The following is a 22378-nucleotide window of genomic DNA, read 5'->3' on the forward strand; positions in this document are numbered from 1 at the left end:
CTGTTTATCCAGAAGCACTCTTAAATTAGAAATAGAAGGCTGGTTGTAGATATTGACGACTTTATAGTATTAAAGTAAATTGGGTAAAGTACAAAAAACTACCTCAATTATTGGGGTCACGACAGTTTCATACCTCATATTTTAAAATTGATAATGTCATACCGCATCTTATGAATTTGTGACAATGTCATACCTCCGTCAATTTTTCTGTTAAATGCTGACGTGGCAAGAGACGGGGACCACTTTCTATTAAAAAATTAATAAAATATTATTTAAAACTAAAAAAAATATTTAAAAATTTTCAAATATTTAAATAATAAATAAAAGTAAAATTAAAAAAAAAAGGTAAAGTACAAAAAAACTATCTCAATTATTGGGGTCATGACAGTTTCATACCTCATCTTTTAAAATTGACAATGTCATACCGCATCTTACGAATTTGTGACAATGTCATACCTCCGTCAATTTTTCTGTTAGTTTTTCTGTTAAGTGCTGACGTGGCTTGATTCGGGACATACTTTCTATTAAAAAATTATTAAAAACTAAAAAAATAATTATTTAATATTTTTTAAATATTAAAATAATAATAAAAAGCAGAGAAAAAAAAAACCATCAGTTTGTCCCTCCCCTCCCCCTCCCCCCTCCTCTCTCTTCTCCCCATCTTCATTTTCTTCCCCCCACCAGCAAACCCAAAAAAGTAAAAAAAATAAAAAAATTTTGAAAACCCAACAACCCCCTTGCGAAAGAACAAGAAGGAGAAGGAGGAGGAGGAGGAGGAGGAGGAGGAAGAAGAAGAAGAAGAGGAAAAAAAGGAGGAAGGAAAAAAAAAAATTCCCCCTGTCGGTGCAGAAGAAGAAGAAGGGAGAAGGAGAAGGAGGAGGAAGAAGAAGAGAAAGAAAAGGAGGAGGAAGAAGAAGAAGAGGAAGAAAAAAAAAAATTTGAAAACCCATCAACACCCCCTTGCAGAAGAAGAAGAAGGAGAAGGAGAAGGAGATGGAGGAAGAAGAAGAAGAAGAAGAAAAAAAGGAGGAAGGAATTTTTATTTTTTATTTTTTTAAAACCATCAACTCCCCTGCGGAAGAAGAAGAAGAAGAAGAAGAAGGAGGAAGAAGAAGAAGAGGAAAAAAAGAAGGAAAAAAAAAAAAAATTTGAAAACCCATCAAACCCCAAATCCACCACTTTTATCCATTCTCCACATCCTCTTCTACACCTATCCTCCACCTTCTCTGCGCACCCATCTTTCCACTGACGGGATCTGGGCTTTTTTTTTTTTTTTTTTTTTTTTTTTATTTTTTTCTGGGTTTCAAAAGGGAGAAGGGTGTGGGTGTGGGAAAATTGAGTGTGGGTGTGGGTGTGGGGAAATTGAGTGTGGGTGTGGGGGGAAGACAAATTGGATTTTTTTTTTTTTTTTGTTGGGATTTGCAGGTGGGTGAAGAAGATGAAGATGGGGAGAGGGGAGAGGAGAGAGGAGGGAGGAGGGGGGAGGGGAGGGACGAAATGAAGGTTTTTTTTTTAATTTTTTTTTTATGCTTTTTTTTATTATTTTAATATTTAAAAAATAAAAAATAATTGTTTTTTTGTTTTTAATAATTTTTTAATAGAAAGTAGGTCCCAAATCAAGTCACGTTAGCACTTAACAGAAAAATTAATAGAAAAATTGACAGAGGTATGACATTGTTACAAATTAGTAAGATGCGGTATGACATTGTCAATTTTAAAAGATGAGGTATGAAACTGTCGTGACCCCAATAGTTGAAGTAGTTTTTTGTACTTTACCCAAGTAAATTTTTATATTTTATATATTATGCTGGTGGACAAATGAAAAGAACACTTATTTAACCAACTCCAACGTTGATTTGAAGGTGAACTAATTCGAACAGCAAATCAATGGAAAATGTGAAAAATAAAATATATTTGATTATGTGTTTTGAACTTTGGATCGTGAAATGAACAAATAGTTAAAACGACAAAGAACTGAAAGAAGATTGAAACGAATATCTTATATATTCCAAGGGGAGGAAGGTGGACTGCAGCCCAGATCGTGGCTGTATCGATGTTGTCAAACTTCACTGATCCTAATTGAATATTCTCCTGTGCTCTTCAACAGGTTTTTGTTTCCCAATAAATTATATGTAAGATTTTTTATAATATTTTAAAATACAGAATATTTTTAATGTTTTAACTGTTAAATTTTTTATTAAACATATAAAAATTACTATCTAAAATTGGTTAAAAAGTTCGAAATATCTGATACTTCGGAACACCAAATAATGTATGATATAGGGCAATGGGAGAAAGGAGAAGAAAATGGAGAAGAGGAGAAGGGTGTGAAAAAATGAAAAGTAAAATGGTTTTGGATTTGTTTTTTTTTTTTGTTTTTTTGGGGGGACAAGAAAATGGTTTTGGATGGAGTGACGTGCATGGGAGAGTTTAATTAATAAATTAATGAAACGTAAAAACATTTTGGAGTGGGGTTGTTACAACTAGCTTTGTTTTCTAATCTTTAGCTTTTTTGGTTTTACTTGTTCGATTAGATGCCAAGTAAACATTAGATTAGAAATAAAGAGGAGACTACACTTGGAGGCATAAGATTTGAACTCCTCTTTCACTTACGCTCACCCTAATTAATTAGTGCATATATGTAGTGCACTTGCAGATGACATGAACTTTCACATGAGTATGCAAAACCTAAAAATGGAAATCGGTGCATCTCGAAAAGAAGTGTTGAACCCTCAGGCCGAGTCTTGAGGTTCGCTCATAGGCCTGAGTCCTGAGAGCTTTTATGTGTTTATCTATACCATATATTAAGAGAACACACTTTGTCAACCTTTTTGCCCGCTTTTTTCAATTTTGCCCCTCACTTTTCAATACACAATATTGAGATGAGGAGGGCAAAATAGTAGTTTTGTATCTTTTGACAAAATGACAATCATATCCCCTTTTTTCTTATTTTGCCCTCACTTTTGATACATAATATTTACATAAAGAGGGCAAAATAGTAATTTTGTATCAAAATATTTACATAAGATAAAAATATGCACTTATTAAGATAAATTATCCCACCATCATTTTTTTTATACAGGTAAGTGAAATCATGATTTTTTTTTTTATAGTTTGAATGAACTGAAGCGGTTGCGCTTGAAGAGAACATGGGAGAAGGTGAGCGGTTGTTCACACACACAAAATGTGTGCTCTTTGCTATATTTATATAAAAGTACATTCTCTCCGGCGTCACCATAAAACTATCTTTATGTTAACATTTTCAACACAACTCAATAATAGGGAGAGGTATTGTATTCCATGAGATTGCTTGTTGCTATTCTTATTCCTTTGTTTATTAACGTGCAAGTGTTGAGTGTATGGGTCAATCTTTATATATTAGATCAACAACTTTACACAACCATGGAATATATTTGAGCACAAAATCCAGCTGTGCACGTCTTGACTTTAAGGAGCAAAATCATCCATAATCCATTCCCTAATCCAGAAATTAATCTTAGACACAACTTGTAATATCGCATCTAATGCCAAATGGAATGTAACATCACCATTCTGATTTGGAAAAAGATAACCGATGGGATTTTAATTAGTTCGTCCAACAATGCATAGATTCCATTAGACATGCATGATTAATTTAGGTACGTGTGGACCCTAAGTTCGTAGTTAGAAGCTAAAGTGTGTGCATGTCACGTTCTTAAGCAGTTGGGTTGCACTCTACCACGAAAACAGTCTCATTCATCCTATATGATTCTGAGCCAAGCATATATAGCTTCAAGGATATGCATGGTCACATTCACTACCATTTGGCGTGAGCTTTAAGGGACCACAACAACTTCAGGACGAAGGGTGACCTCTCCCTTGCTTGTATGGGTCTACCTTATCACCCATGTATGTGAGAGACTGTCAATTGTTGAGTAACAAAGATTTTATAGTAATTCTCACAAGTTTGCGAGAAACTGACTATAATTGTTCGATGTTGGTTCTGTAAGTAAGTCGAACATTGTTAAAGAAGCTTTAATAAAAAGGGTTTAAATTTTTCTTCGGTACTTCGTACTTGGAAGGTATTTTTTTCTTTATTTTTCTGTAATTAAAGTGTATATTTTTGAACTGACAGTTCATGCTAGAGGACTTCTCTTTTTCTTTTCGTTTTTTAATTAGTGAGTTCAACATCTAAATTTTGTAGAGTCATCAGAACAACCAATTTGCTTTTTCTGCTCCACGATCTCCCGAAACAAGAATCTAACACATCGTTTATTGATAGTAAGCGGATTAAATAAATGGACCATAGACTCCCATTGCCCTTCAAAAAGGTAAACTTCTTTAATCTTTCTGTAAGTCGTATTTGTGATATCACTCATCCAGCCCGCGTGGCTAAAAGCCGTACTTTAATATGATATGATCCCGAGCCATCATGCGGGGATCTACTAACCAATGCAACCAGTAGGGGTTTTGTAGAATGATAGGTTACTATCTTCCTTCAGTCTTTCGTTTGTCTTCCCATACGTTGAAGCACCTTTTCGACCTTGGGTGATACCAATCCGCCCTAGAGACGAGACTAATCTACTCCAAAAGAGTGCCCCATTAAAACCGAGAATTGCAGAAATGAAGAAAATATATAGAAAATGAAAGAGGAGGAAAACGTGCCCCTAAGTTCACCTTCATGTTTGTTGAGATATTTTCAGTGATAAATGTTGAATAAATCCAAGTGGCTAGTAGGAATTAGGAATGAATTGACAGAGAAACTTGAGAAGTCCCCCTAATCTAATAAATAGGCCTCATAATGATCTTTTGCACGGTCCATACAAATTGGAAAATTTCTGGGTTCTAAAGACTAATGGACCACCTGTGGAGGCTTTGCTTGAATATGGAGTGACCTAATTTAGCCTAGGTATCCATCAAAGCATTTCGACCCTTAAAAAGCTTCTCGGGTAATAGGCAATTCAATTCCTCCTAAGTGAATAGTAATTACCTTTAGTGAACAATAACTGCTCAAGTGCATATCCACCCGTAAATTGAATAGCTCAGGTGATTCGTATTAAAATATTATTAAATTTTTTTATAAAATAATAAAAGATAATTTTATTTTTAATTTCGGATGATAATAAAAGATTGGTTGAAAGTATTTGAAAATATTGGGATATGGTGTAAGGTGGAGGAACATGGTTAGGTATTTATATAAAAAAATTCTTTGTATTTTTAATTAAATTTTATGATTTTTTAATTGTAACTGACGTCAACCTTGCGTCACGACCTAAGAACTAGGCTAGTTGATTTTAGTTTGAGTGAGCAACTAGGCTCCCCTAGAGCCCACTAGATTGGGATGGGGTGGAGGAGTTTTGTGGGGAGGGAGGGATTTAATCAAAACAAATATAGATTCTGACTTTAAGATAGCAAGTTTAAACTAAGGGGGCGTTTGTTTGCCCTCACTAACTCGGACTGGACTGGACTGGACTTGCTATTAGTCCAATACTGTGTTTGTTCCATGCTAGGACTAACATTAATGAGACTAAAGGGGACTAGCATGGACAAAACCCTTCACTAAGAGGTCTTAGTGAGACCCCCCAATAACCATGGGACTAGCTAAGACTATCATTTATTTCTCGTCCTTGTCATGCTCAACGACCACTCCCGACAGACTCCTCGTCATCGTCGGTCACCTAGATTAATCATTAACTTCCCGACTCTCTTTCAGATCCATTTCACAACCAACTTTCATATAAAATATACCAAATTGAAGTTGAGAGTGACAAGATTACGGTTTTACTTGAATCGAGGCCAAAATGTGGTCGAATGTGGCCGGAAAATGGCCTAGAAGTCTCGGCCTGTTTGGGCTTCTTCAAATCCATGACAAATTCGAGCATGCAAAGCTAAGATCTCGGTCCAGGGATGGTGATTAATTTTTTTGGCGGTGCTAACTTCATCCAATTTAATGAGGGTTGGCCAAAAAACACATCGAGAAACCTGCAACTCGTTGGGAAAATTGGAGCCGTGAGGTTCCGTTCGAACAACGCATAGCTAGAGAGGGAGGGAGGACAGAGAAATAGAGATTGGAATCAATAAGGAGTTTGACCAGGAATGAGAAAGAGACATGAATTGAGAGGTCTGAGAGGAAAAAAAGAGGGAGAGGGTGGGACGATGAGAGGAGGAAAAGAGTGGGACGGAAATGGTAGGAAAAGATGGAGAAAAAGATAAGATCATAATAAAATATTAATAATTTATATATAAAATATAATAATATTAGAATTTGTCATTATCCAGCTTCTTAGTCCAATATTGCACCAAACGCTTCACTAAGTTAGTCCAGTTTAGTCTAGTCTAAGCCAGTCTAGCTTAGTCCTTGAAGCTAATCCAGTCCGAGATAGTCCGACGCAACAAACGTCCCCTAAATGAAATATTAAAATGTCCATGACTACTTTGAAATCACCTTTGACATGTGAACTCCATCACAAACGGCCTATTTGCAAGTTTTAATTCATATTTGACAAAAAAAGAGTTTGTAATTCATAAACAAATAATAACACTGAATAATGCTAGACAGACTAATTTTTTAGACCAATTTTTCAAACCACATTTTAAAATTATGTAATGTGTCACGTATAGAAAAAAAAACATGTTCATGAATACTTAAGTAGTAATCCAATCATAAAAAACTATATCATATATTATTTCAAAATTTAATTTAAGTAAAGGTTTCCTAACATTACCAATTGGGCCTTACCCATCGCCGAGAAATCTGCGTTGTTGTGGGGCCTTGGGTGGAAGTGGGATGTGAGCAGGTCTTGCGCCCTCACAATACGACAGACAAATCGTGTCGTATGCATCCTTGCCTGAAAAAACTAGTCTTGTCAAAACGACTTAGGGTAGAGTCGTCTGATTCCTGCAATTTCGATTCCACTGAAACACGAACTCCCTCTGCGCTCTCTGTCTCCGCAGCACACTGCCTTTTTCCCACCAAAATCCCATCTCAAAGTCCCAGAATTTCGAACCCGAACATGCACGGAGAAGGTCAGCAGCTTCCCTCATACCCAATTTACCCGAGGAAAATCACCGCATGATTTGATAATCTGACCGCGAAACTAATCGTTTCTGTGTGCTTTTGGGTTGCAGACGGGGATCGTCTAAAGGAGAGGATGAAAAACGACTGCAGGAAGATCATGGAGAGCATCAACGCAATGTGTTTCGAGAACCTGAACGACGAGCAGGTGCACTCGCTGGTGCTGATGCGGGAAATCGCGCGCGGAGTTTTGACCAATCGGGTCGAGAAGGTAACCTCCAGCGACGTCAAAAAGGCCTTGTCTTCGAGCATTGAGAAGATGGTGAGTGATGGGTTTTGTGTTTACTTTTCTGGGTTTTGTTTCATTTTTCTGGGTATGTGGTTTTCTCGTTTGATTGATTGTTTTGGGTGTGGGCGTGGGTGTGTGGTGGGTTGCAGGTGGATTCTTGTAGGGAGGTGGCGAACATTTTGGGTGGGATTTCGTGTGATGGGTTGGGTACGGAGGATGTCAAAAAGGTGACAAGGATGAAGGAGATTGCAATGGGGATTGTGAGCAAACGACCCAGAGTTGTAACCATGCTGGGTTGTGAGCCTGGTGAACTGGTATGTATATGTTTGTGAGCTACCCTGTTGGTTTTTTTAAAGTTTGTGATTTGTTAGTCTATTTTGTTGTTTTTGACTTGGTTCTTGATCGTGTGGTTGGCTTACTTGATGATTGTTACGCAGGGTGATGGAGCTGAAGATTATGATATAAGTGAAAAGAATGTGTGGAGTGGAGGGATAGAAAGCGAGTTTAGAAATGAGGATCGGACCCCAAGTGAGTTGGGGGAAAGCCCGGTTTATGGGGTAACACACGTGTCCAATGGGAATTCCCAGTTGGGAGGACTAGAGTCTGAGAGGACGATTGGTGAAGATATGTATGCAGCAGTGGAAGCAGTTTCCAAAGATGAAGACGGTTGGACAGCGATGGGAGGAAGTGTTGCGGACGCGATGTTGAATACTGGCCATGAGGAGCACTTTGGCAGGGTTGAAGGGTTGATGTTCGAAGATGATTGCCTCGTGGTGGTAGCTGATGAGTTTGGGAGTGAAGATTGTCAAGTTGGGGTGCAGAATTCTTTGTCACAGTCAACCCTTCAGCACCCATTTTTGTGGCCTTCAGATGACAGGATAAACTTAGAGTGGGTTTGCGGCATGATGTCTGCTCTTGAGCAGTCACCAGAGAATTTTCAATCAGTGTTGTCAGTTTCTTTGGCGGACAAATTGATTGATACTGCTTCAAGTATCCTTTGCAAGGAGCCGAACTGTGTGGAAGTTGATTGTCATAAAGAGGATTCAAGAGTTGTTGTAGTTGGTGACATTAATGGACAGTTTCGTGATTTACTCCATCTCTTTGAACATGCTGGGTTTCCCTCTGACAACCAATTTTATGTTTTCAATGGAAATTATGTTAATAGAGGAGCATCGGGCTTAGATGTGTTTATGGTGTTGTTGGCTTGGAAGGTAACGTGAAGATAGTGGTAATTGTATTAACTGATTCTTTTTTTCAATCTTTGACCTGTTGGTGTATTTTTATCTGTGATTTGACCCGGTAAGGAAATTTCATAACAATTATTATAACCTTTTATGTTGTATATGTTCATGCACCAGCTCCACCGGCCAAGCGGCATGCTAACACTTTTCATTTATTTTGATGTTTTTGATTATGTGGCCTAAGCAAGTTGCATTGTGATGTTCATTTGGATTTTGAAGCATCTTGGTACGCTTTGGGGATTTTTAAATGATTTTTAATTATTTTTGTTTTGTTTTGTTTTATTATTTTTAGGTCTTGATGCCTTCGAGAGTATATCTACTTCGTGGGAACCAGGAGTCTAAATATTGCACATCTATTTGGGGTTTTGAGGCAGAGGTTAAGGCTAAACTAGGTGATCAAGGTGAATATGTCTATAATAAATGTCTTGACTGCTTTAAAGAGCTCCCTTTGGCTTCGATCATAGCCAATTGTGTATATACCACCCATGGAGGTCTTTTTCGGAGCATGTGTACTACCCCTTCGAGAAGATCCAAAAGAAAGAGGGAAGAAAAGCTGGAACTAGGTTGTTTAGAAGATTTATTTAAAGTTGAAAGATCTCTTATAGATGCTCCAGATGAAGGACCAAATATATTACTGACTGATGTGCTATGGTCTGATCCATCAAAGGAAGATGGTTTAGTTGAAAAAACATTTCGAGAACGGGGTCTTTGGTGGGGTCCTGATTGTACAGAGGTTTTTCTAAAACAATCCAAGTTAAAGGTAATATTTATAAACATAGCCCTTTACTCGAGTTGACATATTTAGAATAAACTTGTCTGTCTGTAATTGGTATTTCTCGTACTGGATGTCACAATTGAGACTTGGAATCTTAATTACAGACCGGAGAACCAATTTTGGTTACAAAATGACACCCTCTAACATTGAGACAGAATTTAATGGCGTATCAAAGCTTTCCCTCGGTTTGGGAAAAGATCACTTGTTCCTTTCATCATTCTAAGATTTTTCATTTTGCCTTTGTTGCTATAGTTGATCATTCGATCACATGAAGGCCCAGATGTAAGGGCAGATCAAGATGAATTAGGTGACATGCTAAGTGGGTACAGTTTGGATCATGCTGGAGACTCGGGGAAACTGTACACACTGTTTAGTGCTGCAAATTATTCACAGGTTAAGGTTCCTCGGTCTATCTTATTTTATTTTCACACCTTCATTCCAACATCAACTTTCAATTATGTTTTAGTTTACTGATTAAATCTAATTTATTTTTTATTTCTCTGGAAAGTAACTTAGCAATATTTTTTATTTTCGAGTAAACTGATGGAGTGGTAGACCTAAATCATTGGTTTGTCTAAAATGCAGCTCGATAAGAAGAGGTATAACAATGAAGGGGTCTATGCTCTTTTGGAGCCTCCTAATTTTCAATCTCCTTCCTTCCACTCATTCATGGCTGCAGGGAGGCCAAAGGTACAGACCAGACTATTCTTAACATATTATTCCTGGATGGTTTTCTATTTTTGTGAGGGAGAAAAGGAAAAGCTATGGAAAAGAGATTAATATTAGAGAACAATAGGACAACATATGATTTTATTAGAGAATTAAGAGGCTTGACGCGGCCCTTTTGCAACTTTGGACCGCTTTTCTTGCTTAGAACATGTGCAATACGCATAAATTTGAGTGATGACCAAGAGAAGTTTGCAAAAGCCAAAAAGTCCCCTAATTTTGTGTACTTATACATTAATATAACTAATTATATTTAATTTACTTGATGCAATTTGTTAACAGGTAGATGCTTATGTTGATAATGGTGACAAAGATTTGGTCGTTGTTGGTGAACCAGACTTGGCATCAGTGGTAAGTTAGTTCTTCATTTCATTTTCCTTTCTTTTCCTCATTAACAATTTTGATCAATGCATGTTCATGGACTTCAAACATGCTATGTTCCGGTGCTTGAGTGGGATTTTGATATCAAGATGGAATATTCCTTTTCTCAAGATCAAGTCGAACCAATTGACTCTGTTGTATATTGTATCTGCAGTCTGCAACTGGTGCCACCTCTTTGTCTCAAACATCTGTTCCACCTGGTAGTAGCTCTGAGGTTAACTTTGAGGCGTTGGGCATTTCTAATCCCCCTTCTTGCAGTGTTATGGTGCCAGATGATGCAGGTGGCACCCAACTTGTCCAAGTTCCAAAGGCTCCTGTGGTGGAAGGATTGCCTCTGCCTTCTGACTTACAGGTGCTAGACCTTTCAGGTTGCAATTCTTTCTTTAGTAATATCTTATCAAAAATTCTTTCTTTATTAGTAGAGGTCTAAACTTATGGTTTTTGTGCAGGAGCCGCACAAAGCTGCTTATAAGTATTTCTTGGAGCTAATTGCTGGTCTGAAGCATATGATTTCAACAAGGGTGAGTAGGCTTCATATATGTTCCTTGGTCCTTTGTTCACATAAAAATAATATGTTGTGTCAACTGTCAAGCAGGAAGTTCAGAGTGGGACGAATGAGCCAACCATGCAAAAGAGAGCTTGGCATCAAATAGAGACGCCACAAGAGGTCAACTTGAAACCTGAGGAGTAGACACAATATGTTATGAATTACTAGAGAGAACAGCCGGCTTTGATGATGTCTGGGTGGCTGGGAGAATAGCTGGTATTCATCTGATTTCTTTTCGAAAGAGAAATGCATAGGTGCAAGATGCAGATTCACAAGTATGATTGATTGGCAACTTGGCAACACTTCTGAAATGAGGTTCCCTGGACAGGTCCTGGCTATCCATCACAATTACTAGACACCCATTACGTTGCTGAACTCAAGCAACCCAAGCTGGTTCATGATACCGTCTCTTAATAGCCGAATGGACCACGGCAGGAAGAAGTTGCTTAATCAAGAAGCTACTGCAGGTTGTGAAAGGTGGGTACATTTGGAGTTTTGCCTTTTACTGATCCAAGCAGTGAGCCAGCCAGCAACCACTAGTGTTCTACGGTATGCAAGCAGTTGCTCTGATATCGCCCTTTATGAAGAGCTGGAAAGATCGAGTAAGAACTCGTGGAATTTCATGCTGTTGGGACAACGCCTATTGAAGTCTCCTGCAACAACGAACTTGTTTTGAAGAGCGACTACAAATCTAAGACGATTTGGTTTGTCATGGAGGATGTTGAAACACAATTGAACGGGTGACTTGATGGCTTTGAAACGTCAAAAAATTTATCTTGTAGTGTTAGAGATTAGTCATTGCTCTGAAGTCCATTTTCCTCCTTGGTTGTAAATGATACAGTGGACTGCCTGTCCTCTATGCACAATTGTACAAACGATGCGTACTCACGGCGTTTCAAAGCCGCATAAACTCGTGTTTTACGACGCATCCTACTGCAGTTCCTTTCGCTAGTGTCTTGATTCATCTCATTGCGAACAGTTGTACCTCATGGCCAGATCCAACGTCGAGATTTTCTGTTCTGTTCTTTCAAACATTTAGCACTACCATTTCAAACATGCAACATAATAACCATCTATTCAATCGAAATTTTAACAATCGCAATTTGTAAATCGAGCAATCATCGAAACCTAGGATTGGCGGTTCTGTTAATAAAAATAAGTTGTCCATCTTACAACAAAAAGCACTTCTTTGCAGCTAAATGCATTAGCCACAGTGATACTGGAAGTGCATATCTCATCAGGATACCTCTAAGCTGCTACACCATGAGACTGCATCTCACGAAACAAAACCCTTTCAGCATGCTCGGAAATCCTCGGTAACTCGCTGGATCGCTTACTTCACCCATCCTTGCTAACTGGATCATCCTCCCTCTCTCTTACGTTTCACGGCATTCTTAGCCCTGCCATTTTTAGAATTCCCAACGACATCCGTCAAGCATACATGCACCGTCTTCTTGATTTCATCAAGTAACTCCCCATCTTGGGGGTTCATCTGGTCTCTTGGCAATGTATCAGCTATGCTTGCAATATCTCTCATAGAAGCAGCCTGTAAGACGGAGAAAAGTGAATACATAGCTCAGAATGATTTTAATGATTATTAAACATCATTGACTTGTAGGAAAAAGAAATATAAACTTACTATTCTCTGAAACTCAGATTCTAAAGATTCAGGTCTCCCCACATATTTGCGGGTAATTCTCTCGTACCAATCCATGTACGTGTTTTCATCAACACCATCGTTACCTTCCAAAATATGGACTCGACGCTCTAACCATTCCTTGATCTCTGAGCGCATTTTTCCTTTGCCCCCCAACTCTACATCCGTTGACAAGTCTACCCCCTGATCAACTGCAGGAATCTTCCTCTCCCATTTCTGGACATCCTCTGGTATATGTTGAAGCATGCCAAACTGCCTGAGGCAGCGATCAGGGAGGTGTCTTTCTGCCTTGCCAAAGCATATCAGGATCGTTTTTGAAGTCCGTAAAATCAGATTGTTTTTTATATCTTCCGGTATAATTGTGTGATCCAAATCTTTGTATGGAAACCACTTAACCTGAATATCAACACCATACCAATTGTTCTCATCACCATCCAAGAAAAATAATATCATATAAACTGAGAAACGTGTAGTTGGACTTACACCAAAAGGTTGAAGCGAATCCAAGGCCTTGCGGTAGGCAACTATGTTGGTTTTCGATCTTGATCCAGTTGATCTCCCTTTCCACCTAAGAGCAAATGGAAAAAAACCATCGCTCGACTCTTCATTGAACTTCGGTTGGCCAACATTCAGGTGATAGTAACTCCAGCACTACAAAGAATAATAACGAACAAAAGTCAATCCTTTATCAGCAAGCCACTGAGGCAGGGAGAGATGTCACGAAACCGAAAAGAAAACGGAAGCTCAATGTTACCTGCAGTAGCGTCAAAGAGCCACTGATCGTGCCTTGAGATTTAAGGGAGGCATTACCAAGAGCTCTATAGAGGAATGCCAATGCTGCTGCACCCCATGCATATTTTCCAGCTTCTTCAAACTTTTCAAACAGCGGAAGAAATGTAACAGAGACTTTATTTCCAGTGGTTGTGGAAAATATTGTACAACCAACAATATATAGGAGGTAAGCACGAGTGTGGCGCTCAATCTCTTCAATCGGTGCATCTTCAGGACATCTAGAAAAACACTCTCTCAACCAATTTAGCTTCATCATTCCCCCATTCAGGTCCTTTGGTGATTTCCCAAGCAACTCTTCACATACCGAGTTGGGTGTCTTCACCGGTACACCAATAACAGGTTTTCCATCGATTGGTAGCCCAAGTATAAGCGCAACATCCTCAAGCGTTATAGTCATTTCTCCAACAGGCAAATGAAATGTATTTGTTTCTCTCCTCCACCTCTCAACAAGTGCCGATATTAGTGAATTGTCAAGAACAATTGTCGGTATTGATCTGAAGTGTTTAAAACCGGCCTTCTCAACCAACTCAACTTGTTGAGGTATGAGTCTCCATTGCTCAAGCATCGAAGTGTGTTCGTGACATCTAAGCACGCCACGCTCCTATAAATTCCAATAGAGTTATCAGCACTCATAACAATTCGTAATACTGAGGGAAACCCGAATTTTGAAAGGATTAATGCGAAAAGTTCATGTCTAACCTGTCCATCCCAAATCGCTGAAGAGATATGATTTTCTTGATCATAAAGTACAGACTTATCAACTGGTCCAGGATCTATGTGTGACTCCATTAAACTTATAGTAACATGAATTATCCTAAATTCATGACAATATTAAATTTTTGCCTCATAAATTATGCCAATATATACATATATAATCAAAAAAATTCTGTGATGAATGCATACAATATAATTGAAATTATAAGGGTATTTAAATTGAAACCCCTTTTTTTGGAAAGTAAAAATAATCAATGAATACACCGAATGTGATAAAATTCTAAACTCTTTGGAAAAAAAAATGGAAAAATGAACATCTAAACCACAATTAACAGCTGCTCAGATTATTATGAACTTCAATTTCTAATTTGTTTCGCATATTTTCTCAGGAAACAAACAGAAACCCAAGAAAATTAGAGACGTAAATGGAAGCAACAAAACAAATTAATCACAAATTAGTTGTGTACCGAAGCTAGGGTTTGCTGAAACGATCAGAAATCATGGAGCACTTGGGCGAAGACGACGAGAACCAGAAAACGACGAGGCTGGCGGTGTCGTCTAAGTTCGTGAAAACTTCACTGGAGATGGCGTCGTACGCTGCCGAAGACCATCCAACGGCGAAGATTGCAGAGTCGTGTGGTTGCGTTATAATAAACGACAATTATCATTTCCGTTTCGTCTTATCACCGTCGACGTACGGATATAACAAAGCAGAAGAAAAGCCCAAATACCAATACTTTGCAATTTGCAAATTGCAAATTGCAAATTGTAATGTAGATGGATTGACTTGTACCAAGTTGATATGCCATCTCACCCTAACTCATTTTTCTTTTTTTTTTTTTTGAAAATTGATATGAGTTCAATTTTATGTCCTAGTTTTGGGACTAGTTCAATTTAATTATTTGTTAATTAAATCCAATGACGGTGTCCTTCTTTTCATTCCAGTGTTACTCTCGATCTTAAAAATATAATTTCTCTTTAATTTTAACTCATCAACTATGCCCACGTTGTTTTGCCTTTTTAATTTTTTGTACTTGGACTGTACATAGCTACCTATTATATAGATTGAAGTTACATGAGCATAGTCACATAAACTACCTGAGAACACAAAAAAAAAAAAAAAAAAAAACATTTGCAGTTTGAACTTGAATTACGAGCGGTTTGCAAAAACTTCAACCTGAATCAGAGTACAACATAATTCTCATATCTCAAAATTCATAAAAACTAACCCCAAACAGGTACGTAATGTAAAAATTCCACCCAAAAGATATTTATGCATGGCTCCCAAGTACATAATTTCTTTTTACCCATGCATAAGCACATTATCAATATTTAAGTAATAATTCAATCATTAACATTCACATCATTTGCATTGAAAAATTTAGTTTAGAAATTAAGACTAAATTACTCAATAATTAGGTTTTTTTTTTTTTTTTTTTTTTTTTTTTTTTTTTGTTTTTTCTGGATCAAGACTTAATAATTAGCTTTAATGATACCCATGATTCGACCCCAAAAAAAAAAAAAAAAAAAACTTTAATACCCACGTGCATAGCACGTGTAGACGAACTACTAGACAAAGCCAAAGCGAAGTTGGAAGTAGGACGTTTGGTTGTCCATGGCCATGGAAATCGGAGTCGGAGACCGTACATCAGTTATACTAGAGAAGGGTCAGAAGGCTGTGTTTGGACGAGGAAATGCGTACACCACCGACGACCGAACGTTGTCTCGCCGTCACGTCTCTTTCGTTTCTGAGAATAACCAGACAAAGCCCTGCGTTTCGTTTGAGGTTCTGGGAAAGAATCCCATATGGATCCGGAGCGAAAAAGATGGAGAAGTTAGGGTTTTCAGGAGGTCGGAGAAGGGTGAGGTGGCGGCCGGTGATTGGTTCTGTGTGTCTGGGAAGAAACCCGTTTGGTTTAGAGTGGGAAAGGTTGGGGTAGATGAGAGAGAGAATAGGGTTTTGGAGAGTGAGCTTGAGTTGGCTGAGGGTTCGGGAAGTGGGTCTGAATTGGAGAGTCTCGATGTTTCCGGCATTGACCCTGTTAAAGGTTTGGCTTTCTGTTGCTTAAATCTTGTTTGTTTGCTGAGAAAATTGATGAATTGAAGGGAAAAAAAATGATGTCTTGAATGTTTAGGGTGGTTTTTACTTGCTAGTTATCCTTAATTTTTGTTGTGAGAGCGATTATATGACTGAATTTACTGTTGTTTGCTGAGAAATTAGAGGAAAATGAAATTTGAATCTTCTGAATTAGTATTGTTTTGAGAATGCTTGGTGTAAAATACACAATTTGTAGAAATTATGAAAAGGGTTGTGGTTGGTGTTTTGGGTTTGATTAGCTGCAAGGCACAGAACGGTAATGAAAAATTTGAGGTCACAAAGTTCTGCAGAATTTGATGCTACTTATACTTCCTAGGCCATTGAATGTTTGAGAGATTACCGTGGTGGGTTTGGAATTTAAGAATACAAGAATTGCTATGAACAGAAAGCGTGAACTCAAGGTTGCCAATCTGTTGTACAAAGGTTATTGATGTTAGCACGAAAAGGTCGCAATTCTTTAATACATTACATGCTGCAGACCAGATTGAGTACATTCGTCTAACTTTATTTGTTTCATAGAAGCGAAGGCAGAGATTTGCGGCAGTATATATGATAGTGCACATTTCTTGTCGATTTTTCTTCTCTATGCGTATGGTAGGCCGAAATGCCAATTATGCTTTGTTATGATAATGTCACACTGTTTTGTGATTGCAGAGTTTGGTTTTGTTGTAATGGGGCACGAGTTTGATCACTATCCAAAGAAAATGATCCGTGATGTAAAGAAGTGGAACTGGTTCCTCGAGGAACCTGGAAAAGAAGGTGACGATGATGATGGGTTTGAGAGGACGGAGAGGAGGGGTGCGCGGAGAAAGAGGGGAAAGGACAAAGAAAATGAGGATGACGAGTGGACAGGGGAGAGTGAAGCTGATGAAGAGGCTGTTGCAAAACTAAGAAAGGTAAATACACCAAAATATTCTACAAGATCAAAGGCGTGTAGCAAACCTCAGAAGGATGCAAAGAGGGGTAAATGTTCTGCGCACAAGAAGACTCCTGGCGCGGATGAAGAGGGAATGGAAGATGAAGATGATGAAACGCTCGGAGGCTTCATTGTTGGTGAGGAGGACATGGAAGAAGACGAGCTAGAGGAAACAGAAGACGAGGAGGAATTTGTCGAAGATGATGATGAAGAAGAGTAGATGATTGACACAAGCAAGTTTTGAATGTGAGTAAGATGGGTAGTTAGTTTTACAGTTTCCAAATGTAGCATATGTACCATGATATACGGAATGTTTTGTCTATCTTTTCCTCATATTGGCTGGAGTTAATGTTCCTTTTATGGTTGAATTTTGCAAATTTAAAATCAAACCCAGTTTTATTTTTATTTTTTATACAAACAATATTATTTACACTAAAGGGGAGAAGGTTAGGTTAAGCTTCAAGATGGGCTAGCAATAATGTGGTTCAAATTTACCTTTGGCAAGAAGCAACCTAAGCCCTCTCACTTACAAATATGACGAGAAATATCATTATACTGTAGTACTAAGTGGAAGCTCGTCACTCAATCAGAGGGCGTGACATCATCATCCCAGTTTTAGATAAAGAAAGTGAACCTTGGTGAGGGTCATGTGGCAAAATATGAAACCAATGGAAAACCCTTAAAATAATTTCCAAAATGATTCTGGTTTCTTAAAGTAACCATATGACAATTTAACAACTTAAAACTTTTTTCTTCATGATGTTATCACTTAAAGTAAATTTTTGTGACAATCATTTATTGTCAAAAGCGTTTAGAAAATTCGTTGCAAAAAACCACACGTCTTGTGATAACTATTTTGTAACATATTGCCACCTAAATTTCTTTAGTATGACATTACAACTTAACTTCATTGCGCCACACTACCTTTCCAATCACATTGAACAATGGGGGAAAAATTTTTGGAAATTTTTGTATATTTTTTAGGTCACTACAGAACATGAGAATGATATGAGTTTGTACCGTAGAACATAATATGTAGGTGTGGGTTTAAAAAATCGAAAACTGAAAAAAACCAAACTAAACTGAACCAAAGCCAGCCCTAATGATATGATTTTTTACTACAAATGGGCTAAGTCATTAGAAAGAAGCATTGAGCTCAAGTCGAATCTCATAAATTGTTCGGTTGTGGTTGCTTTCCACAATAATTTTAGATTAAAGTTAAACTGAATCAAACCACATTGCTTAATCATAACTAGTTTGGTTGCAATTTGAGGGACACAACGTATCCAAAATTGTTGTATCCAAAATATCACAATGACCACCCCCAAAATATTAATTACTTGAGAAAAGATCTTTTTGATAGCTTAGTTGAGATAAAAAAAACAAAAAAAAAGGCCTGTCAACGATGTTGTAAGTAAAATGTATTATGTTTAATTTTCGTTAAAAACAAATTTGATCCGTGCTAGTTTTTGTTAAAATAAAAAAATCTGCCAACGACGTCGTAGCAGGAGGTACTGAACCTTTTATGTTGCGCGGTGCGCCGCCCACATTGTGTCGCCAAGGCTTTCAATACAAGTACGTGAAAGTGCAAAATTGAAATTTAAAATTGACGCCCGGTTCTCTTCCACGGCGCCGTTTTTCGCGCTAGGGTTCTCTGCAACCACAAAAATCCAATTCCAAGTTCCACCACTCTCGCTCTCCCAAACCCTAGCTATTAAGGTAATTAACTGAAAGCCCTAATTTTAGGGTTTCATCAACTATTTCTCTCAGAATTTGAGCTTCCACAATGGCGTAATTGCAAGCTAAGCTAGGGTTTAGTCGCCCTCAAACTGATTCCTTTGCAGGTCAAATTGGCGGAGAAGAAATTAGGGCCTCAGACCCAATGGAAGATTACCCCGGACGCAGTCGTTTCGACGACGACCAAATCGCGTACAATGGAAACGAAGAATTTGAGCAACCGCCAGAGCAGGAATTTGAAGAATTTGAGCAGCAGCGGGAGCAACAATCGAACCATAACTTAGATAATGAAGGCAATGAGTTTAGGGATTCGTTCAGTCATCGCGATTCAGCTGCGGGGTTAGTTAGGTTTTGAGCTTTCAAGTTAAAGATTTGATCTTTCTCAGAAATTTTGACTTTTGTGGATATGATTGAGATTAGAATAAGATAGTAACATTTGGGTTTGTTTTGTTATGTGGTAGAAAACTATTTGTAGGAGGCGTTTCTTGGGAGACTACTGAAGGTATTTTGGTTAAGCTTTCAATTTTAGTGGTGCATTGAATTTACTTGAATTTTGAAAAGAACATAGTTTTACATCTTGGGTCATGTTGAGGTCATGGATTGTACATTTTTCTTGTAATCCGATTGGTGATCGGGCCATTTTTTGTGTAAGCTTTTGCTATTCAAAGTGAAATTGAATTTTTGAGTTTGAGATATCGAAGAATTTGGAACCCTCACATGGCTGGGCAATGTTGCGTAACTTTTCATCTTATATTTTAGATGTCGGCGCTCTTCTGTGCATAATTTCTACTAGATTAGTTGTTTTTCTTTATTGAGTATGGCTGGCTGGTGTAATTCTGTATGCACCGTTAGAAATTAAGGTGGCGGTTGGGTAAAACTATCCATGCTATGAGTCCTGTTGGGACTTTGGACAGCTTACTTCAGTGGCTAAATGTTGGGGTTGTGATGGAGGAGGGAGGAATTTTGGGTTTGTTTTTTAGGGGGTGGTGGAAAGACTGGGCGCCCAAGCAAGAAGGATTTGAACTTCCCAAAACTTCATTGCTGGAGTCTTCTGAAATTTCTCCTGGATGAGAACATATGAAATAGTTTTCGTTTCATAAGTTTCTATTAAATGCTATTGGGAAGTGTCGTTGTCTGCTATGATTTCCATTAGCATGTGTTTGTTACTTACTCACTCACGTACGTCTGGTTTTTTGCTAAAGTACATCATAGAACATGTTGCACGTCAGGTAAATGATAAGACTATTTTACTAATTTTATGGTCCTGATGCCATTTCGACGTCCTTGTTAAATATCTCTTTCTTTTATCAATAGTATCAGTTCCCCATGTATCCTCACCATTACTAGATAAAGGGGAGACATAGTTGTTCCTTCATGACTAGTTTAACTCAGCGTTTGATGATTTTCCTTTCAGAGAACTTTTCTAATTACTTCAGCAAGTATGGAGAAATAGTTGATTCTGTTATAATGATCGACAAACATACTGGGAAGCCAAGGGGATTTGGTTTTGTGACATTTTCTGATCCAATGGTTATTGATTCAGTATTGGAAGTAGAACATGTCATAGATGGCAGAGTGGTAAATATCTAGTGCCTAATAGTATAATGCCATCGTTTTCCCGAAAATTGAAATTGATTGTTGGATAGTTTTGTCTAACTCAGCTCCTCGATTGGTGAAAAAATATTCTTGTACCAGGTAGAGGTGAAGAGGACAGTCCCCAGGGAGGATATAGGGTTTAAGGGGGCATCGAAAAGAAAGAAGATTTTTGTTGGTGGAATACCAACGTCTTTGACTGATGGTATAGTCGAGACTACTATATATGTTTATTATGATTGTAATGAAATTGTTTTTTGTTTTCATTTTTGACATTATGGTAAACATTGCAGATGAGTTGGGGGAATATTTCTCTGCATATGGCACCATTGTTGAGCACCAGATTATGCTAGATCATAAAACTGGAAGGTCTAGAGGATTTGGGTTTGTCACTTTTGAGAATGAAGATGCTCTTGACAAGATATTTTCTGATGGAAAAGTACATGAACTTGGAGGCAAACAGGTACAACTGAAAAAAAATGATTTGTTTATTTTTTCATGTACGGATTTCGGATGAGACTTTCTGATCTCTTCACCTTAATGTTCAATGTAGGTAGAGATTAAGAAGGCTGAACCTAAAAGGGGTGGTGGCGATTTCAGTGGCAGCTCTGCCAGGTCATATGGTAGCTTAAGTGGTGCAGCAGCTGGTTATGGTGCATATAATTCTGGAAGTCGGCACAACGGAAAAATGGGCAGGGGATTTGGTGGGGGTGGGTATGGCCCTTATGGTGCCTACAACAATTACGGTGGAAATTATGCTGGAGGCTATGCAGGTTTCTATGGGGGCTATGGTGGGAATTATGGTGGATATGGATATGGATTTGGGTACGGTGGGCCCATGTATGGCAACGCTGGATATCCAGCCAGTGGTTATGGCATGCCTGCTGGTTATGGTGGCAATACTGCCTATGCAGGTAGTAAAGGGTATGGAAGTGGTGCTGCTGGTCGTGGTGGCCGTGGTGGTAGTAGGGGCGGTGGCAGTTATGGTTCTAGTGGAGGATATGATAGGAGTGATGGAAATGATAGGAGTGGTGGTTCTTCAACTGGAAGATATCATCCATATCAAAAGTGAGGAATTTTTACGAACTTCACACTTTTGTAATCCGCGTCCACCGACTATTGGAACGTCAACACAATTGGCTGTAACTGTGAAAAATTCACGTATTTCAGTATTTGTTAGAACTGTCGTACCTACGAGAATGATTCATTTGGAAGAGGAAGCAAATGACAACTTAGGCAGCATTAACGGGTCTCCGGTAGGAGGTTTTATAAATGGTTGCACACTCTGTAAAGAAAATTAGTGTGCAGATGGAGTTTTTGCGAGTCAAATAGAAATGCTAGAGTTTATTTACGTCTGACTGTTTAATTCCGGGGTTGATTTTGATTGAAATGTCTTACCAGTTTGTAGTTTTAAAGGATCTTTGTACAATAGCAATATATGGTGTTGGTCTGTGTTATGTGTGGTTTCCCTTTTCTTGAGCCTAGGGTTGGGAGAATGTCAAGTGTACACAAGAACTAACGTGTTCAAGATTTAGGCTCTCTCTTGAAAAAGTCACATTTAGTTTTCAACCTTTTATTTTATTTGCTAGTCATGTGATTAGTTTTTTTGTTTTTGTCAAATGAAAGATTTTGATTAGGTGTTAGATTAGTCATTGATGAAATTTGAACCCACGTCGTCATGCAATGGTTCATATCCTGTACACTACTGTGGCAAAGGGTCACTTGTCATGTGATCAGCTTTGTATGAGATAACTTTTAAGAAGTGCCAATAACAGTTTTTCGGTTTTTATTATCTCTTAATTGTAAGTTTATGTCTCCTATCCAGCCTAAAGAATAAGAAATTGACCAATTAGTCTTTTGCTCAATGATAGTTGTCATCATTTTCTCAGAGATCTTATTTTTGAACGATTACTTTGAT

The 22378-nt window shown here is 38.1% G+C and overlaps 4 protein-coding genes across 7 annotated transcripts; 3 read left to right on the forward strand and 1 right to left on the reverse strand.

Moving 5' to 3' along the window:
- Window positions 1–6859: 6859 nt before the first annotated feature.
- LOC137739133 (serine/threonine-protein phosphatase 7) lies at window positions 6860–11881 on the forward strand. Of its 2 annotated transcripts, none has more exons than XM_088700268.1 (11): window positions 6860–7005; window positions 7108–7316; window positions 7433–7597; window positions 7721–8494; window positions 8817–9284; window positions 9552–9692; window positions 9885–9989; window positions 10308–10376; window positions 10561–10758; window positions 10856–10927; window positions 11002–11881. In XM_088700268.1, the coding sequence occupies exons 1-11, from the start codon at window positions 6993–6995 to the stop codon at window positions 11095–11097; spliced, it is 2310 nt and encodes a 769-aa protein (XP_088556394.1). In that variant the 5' UTR covers window positions 6860–6992; the 3' UTR covers window positions 11098–11881. The 2 variants fall into 2 exon arrangements, with proteins under 2 accessions (XP_088556394.1, XP_068334735.2); XM_068478634.2 differs by having other exon boundaries at window positions 6862–7005; window positions 10561–10774.
- Window positions 11882–12009: 128 nt separating this feature from the next.
- LOC137739134 (protein MAIN-LIKE 2) lies at window positions 12010–14891 on the reverse strand. Its single transcript, XM_068478635.2, has 6 exons — window positions 14584–14891; window positions 14102–14216; window positions 13365–14003; window positions 13094–13261; window positions 12593–13006; window positions 12010–12499 (listed from the first exon to the last, which is right to left on the reverse strand). The coding sequence occupies exons 2-6, from the start codon at window positions 14189–14191 to the stop codon at window positions 12314–12316; spliced, it is 1497 nt and encodes a 498-aa protein (XP_068334736.2). The 5' UTR covers window positions 14192–14216; window positions 14584–14891; the 3' UTR covers window positions 12010–12313.
- Window positions 14892–15700: 809 nt separating this feature from the next.
- LOC137741123 (SMAD/FHA domain-containing protein) lies at window positions 15701–17498 on the forward strand. The gene is made up of 2 exons (XM_068480925.2): window positions 15701–16164; window positions 16869–17498. Exons 1-2 carry the CDS (start codon window positions 15732–15734, stop codon window positions 17348–17350), a joined length of 915 nt encoding a protein of 304 aa, XP_068337026.2. The 5' UTR covers window positions 15701–15731; the 3' UTR covers window positions 17351–17498.
- A 1133-nt stretch (window positions 17499–18631) lies between these two features.
- Window positions 18632–22029, forward strand: LOC137739663 (RNA-binding (RRM/RBD/RNP motifs) family protein). 3 transcript variants are annotated; one of them, XM_068479317.2, is made up of 7 exons: window positions 18632–18849; window positions 18975–19206; window positions 19329–19369; window positions 20282–20445; window positions 20563–20665; window positions 20754–20923; window positions 21014–22029. In XM_068479317.2, the coding sequence occupies exons 2-7, from the start codon at window positions 19013–19015 to the stop codon at window positions 21530–21532; spliced, it is 1191 nt and encodes a 396-aa protein (XP_068335418.2). In that variant the 5' UTR covers window positions 18632–18849; window positions 18975–19012; the 3' UTR covers window positions 21533–22029. The 3 variants fall into 3 exon arrangements, with proteins under 3 accessions (XP_068335418.2, XP_088556395.1, XP_088556396.1); XM_088700269.1 differs by having other exon boundaries at window positions 18682–18849; window positions 18949–19206; XM_088700270.1 differs by lacking the exon at window positions 19329–19369 and having other exon boundaries at window positions 18684–18849.
- Window positions 22030–22378: the final 349 nt, after the last annotated feature.

Source organism: Pyrus communis, chromosome 9 (genome assembly GCF_041283825.1).
Source record: "Pyrus communis isolate YQ-2024b chromosome 9, ASM4128382v1, whole genome shotgun sequence".
Classification (NCBI taxonomy): Eukaryota; Viridiplantae; Streptophyta; class Magnoliopsida; order Rosales; family Rosaceae; genus Pyrus; species Pyrus communis.

Coding starts and splice junctions, on each gene's coding strand:
- LOC137739133 (XM_088700268.1), top strand. Junction 7,598..7,720: donor GTTGTGAGCCTGGTGAACTG/GTATGTATATGT, acceptor ATTGTTACGCAG/GGTGATGGAGCTGAAGATTA. Junction 10,928..11,001: donor AGCATATGATTTCAACAAGG/GTGAGTAGGCTT, acceptor ACTGTCAAGCAG/GAAGTTCAGAGTGGGACGAA.
- LOC137741123 (XM_068480925.2), top strand. CDS start 15,732: ATGGCCATGGAAATCGGAGTCGGAGACCGTACATCAGTTATACTAGAG. Junction 16,165..16,868: donor CGGCATTGACCCTGTTAAAG/GTTTGGCTTTCT, acceptor TTGTGATTGCAG/AGTTTGGTTTTGTTGTAATG.
- LOC137739134 (XM_068478635.2), bottom strand. CDS start 14,191: ATGGAGTCACACATAGATCCTGGACCAGTTGATAAGTCTGTACTTTAT. Junction 14,004..14,101: donor CAGCGATTTGGGATGGACAG/GTTAGACATGAA, acceptor TGGAATTTATAG/GAGCGTGGCGTGCTTAGATG. Junction 13,007..13,093: donor ATTCGCTTCAACCTTTTGGT/GTAAGTCCAACT, acceptor GTTGATATTCAG/GTTAAGTGGTTTCCATACAA.
- LOC137739663 (XM_068479317.2), top strand. CDS start 19,013: ATGGAAGATTACCCCGGACGCAGTCGTTTCGACGACGACCAAATCGCG. Junction 19,207..19,328: donor CATCGCGATTCAGCTGCGGG/GTTAGTTAGGTT, acceptor GTTATGTGGTAG/AAAACTATTTGTAGGAGGCG. Junction 20,924..21,013: donor ATGAACTTGGAGGCAAACAG/GTACAACTGAAA, acceptor TGTTCAATGTAG/GTAGAGATTAAGAAGGCTGA.